The 3,358-nt window shown below is 35.4% G+C and overlaps 1 protein-coding gene across 1 annotated transcript; it reads left to right on the forward strand.

Annotated features, from left to right (window-relative positions):
- Window positions 1–1,094: 1,094 nt before the first annotated feature.
- LOC120074166 (mitogen-activated protein kinase kinase kinase 17-like) lies at window positions 1,095–2,554 on the forward strand. Its single transcript, XM_039027194.1, has one exon. The coding sequence runs from the start codon at window positions 1,182–1,184 to the stop codon at window positions 2,250–2,252; it is 1,071 nt and encodes a 356-aa protein (XP_038883122.1). The 5' UTR covers window positions 1,095–1,181; the 3' UTR covers window positions 2,253–2,554.
- Window positions 2,555–3,358: the final 804 nt, after the last annotated feature.

Here is a 3,358-nt window from a genome sequence, read left to right on the forward strand (position 1 = left end):
TTCTTTTTAAAAAATATACTTTGGAAATATTAAAAGAACTAACCTTTTTAAATGTATAGTATAGAAATGGACACCGTTGCTAATTCCTTTTTATCAATGATGCGAAATATTTTGTAATAATTTGAAAGAGTGCTAATTTTTTTTTCCAAATGAATTTTCTTTTTCTTATTGCAGATCATTGCTTCCACTACATTGTAAAGGAGCTTGCCAATATTCAATTTCATGTTATAAATTTTCCATATTAAGAAATCAATCGACATTATTTTACAATTGATATTAGTCCTTTTATTCTACTTTATTTAGCTTTAGCTACCAAAATTATCTTTATTCCCCTTTCTAGTATGTCTTTTTAAAAAATATCTTGATTCTTTGCTTATACCCTCTATGAATGCATAGAGAGAAAGTACATAGAGAGTGGGAAAATTTTGTTAGGAAAACATATTTTTAAGCTATAAAAGGAAAAAGATTTTCGTAGAGAGGAATATATTATATTCCGAATAGAGAGTTAACAAAAGGAAGAAAATTAAAAAAGTGGTACGCAATTAAAGGTTAAAAAAAAATGAAAGGAAAAAGAAATAAAAGAGACTTGAAAAGGAAAATTATTAATAAGTCCTTTTAACTTTTAAAAAAGAGAAAATAAATGTTATTTCTTTTAATTTTATGCAGCCACATAAAGACTAAAATTAAATAACAACATTAAATAGAAAAGAAAAATTATAAATTGTGTTGGACAGGACTTAAATGGCAAGCATAGGAATAGGAGGGGGAAATTATAGCCATAAATGAAAGTATAAATCTAATGCACCTAATAATAAATCGGGTGGCAGTTTAGTCATTTAAACAATAATAAAATAAAATAAAAAATAAACACACGAGGCATCGCTTTTAAAATCCGCGTGGGGTTCAGTAAAAATCTTGGACGGTCCACCAAATCAACCACGTTTCTAAAATACTGCTTTACGTTTAGATACTCTCTCCCCCTTTGAAGATGTGAAAACAACTTCCCCTCCGCATGCAATTTCTAAGTTTATCACGTGCTCTAATTTTTCTCCTTTTCTTATTCCGACTCCTTAACCTTTCCTATATATAAGCGCTCTTAAACCAAACGATTTCTTCCAAATCACAATTTTCTTTTCCCCTTCTTCTCTCCAACCTAAAGCCGCCGACGATCCTACCCAACCATGGAGTGGGTTCGAGGAGATGAGATTGGACATGGAAGTTTTGCCACCATCAATTTCGCCACGCCTTCCAAGACTTATTCTGGTCATCAATTTCCTCCATTGATGGCGGTTAAATCATCTGGGGTTGTTTGCTCTGCCTCGCTCAAGAACGAAAAGCAAGTTTTGGATCTTCTGGGTGATGATTGCCCACAAATTATTCGCTGTTTTGGGGAGAGTTGTAGTTACGAGAACGGTGAGGAGATTTATAATTTGTTTCTCGAGTATGCTAGTGGTGGGAGTTTAGCTGACAGAATACAGAGCCGCGGTGGTCGGCTGCCGGAATTTGAGGTTAGACGCTACACGAGGACGATTCTCGAAGGCCTTCGGTATATTCATGGAAAAGGATTTGTTCACTGCGATGTAAAGCCTAGAAATATTCTCGTGTTTGATGACGGTGATGCTAAGATTGCGGATTTCGGATTGTCGAAGAAGGCGGGAAAAAAAAGAGCAGAAACAGGGGAAGAGGCAGGGAGATTTCAATTGAGGGGCTCTCCTCTGTACATGTCGCCGGAATCGGTGAAGGATAACGAGTATGAGTCGCCGTGTGACATATGGGCAGTCGGATGTGCGGTGGTCGAGATGTTGACAGGAAAACCCGCTTGGAATTGCAGGCCGGAATCCAACATCTATTCTCTGTTACTCAAAATTGGGATCGGAGAGGAATTGCCGGAAATTCCTAAAGATCTGTCGGAAGAAGGGAAAGATTTTCTCGGAAAATGCTTGGTGAAGGATCCTGCAAAGAGATGGACGGCTGATATGCTTCTGAAGCACCCATTTGTAGCAGACTCGGGGCGGACTGTTCCATTGACGGCCGTGGACGAACCATCAACGTCACCGAGATGCCCTTTCGATTTCGAAGATTGGGCATCGATTCATTCACAAGAGGCCGATCAGAGATTTGAGGAGGAATCAAATTGTTGGTTGAATTCGTCGTGTTCGTGGTTGTCTTCTCCGAGGGAGAGGCTGCTTCAGCTAGTGGACAATGGGCCAGTTGACTGGTCCGTCACGAACAATTGGGTCACCGTCAGATGATTTCTAATCACGGTTGGATTCGGCCGTGGACGGAAAAGACGGAAGGATATTTTGGGGTTGAAGAATTTTATTTTTTTTTCGAAGATCTTCAATCAAAATGAACGGTGCAGATTCAATTGATTTGTTGATTAAATTTTGATATATATATATATATATAAATAGGAAATTTGGTGGAGATAGATAGGTCACACGGGGTTGAGTTGATGGATGGATACACCAAATATGGTGTGGTCCAGTGTACATAAAAACCTATTTTTTCGTTAATATTGGAAATAATATATAATTATTACCTTCCAATTAAATTCATAAACGTGAAAAATATATAATTGCATTAATTTTGCGGGTAGGACTTTTTATCAAATATCTTTAGAAGATCTTTTTTTTATAAAAATATTAATTAAACTGGCCGATATAGCTAATTGAGATCCGGTTTCTAAATCTAAATTTATATTTGAAGTCTTCCGAAATTAGATTTATATAATATAAAGAGTGGAATTTACCTCAATTTGGTCAATTTTCCTTTCGCAATTTGACCCGTTATTTATTAATGGGAATTTGGATTCCAGTTTCATGAGCAAATATAGTAAAAATTGGAAAGTTTAAGAATTACAGCACATACATGAATTGCATGTGAACCCGTCTTAATCTTAAAATACCTTCAACTGCTTCTCTAATCTCAATGTAATTAATCCTTCGAATTCATAATTTTATTCAAAACTTCACTCTCTCTTTCCATCCAAATCTTCGGCCTAAATCAAATCTGGATTTATTTTTTTTTTAAGAAAAACATATGTAATAAATTGTGAAGATAAAAATTAAGATTATCCATTTAGTCTTTTATCATTTAAACTAAATATTCCAATTTGAACTCAATGATTTTATACCTTTACAAGCTGTTTACTATGAGAAAAATGTTATTCTAACCTAAGGAAGTTTGTTTCAAGGGTTAGGCTTGGGATGGATTAGACATCTTAAGTTTAACTCTTATTTGCGTCAAGGTGTAGGAAGTCTGGCTAATTCCAACACTCTTTCTCATGACCCATGGGTTACCTTTTTTTCCTTTCTTTTTTCTAATTTAATCTAGAAACATTCTGGGCCAACTTTCG

The sequence above is a fragment of the Benincasa hispida genome, chromosome 3 (genome assembly GCF_009727055.1).
Source record: "Benincasa hispida cultivar B227 chromosome 3, ASM972705v1, whole genome shotgun sequence".
Lineage (NCBI taxonomy): Eukaryota > Viridiplantae > Streptophyta > Magnoliopsida > Cucurbitales > Cucurbitaceae > Benincasa > Benincasa hispida.

Bases quoted from the DNA above. Each gene is read 5' to 3' on its own strand.
- LOC120074166 (XM_039027194.1), top strand. From the start codon at position 1,182: ATGGAGTGGGTTCGAGGAGATGAGATTGGACATGGAAGTTTTGCCACC.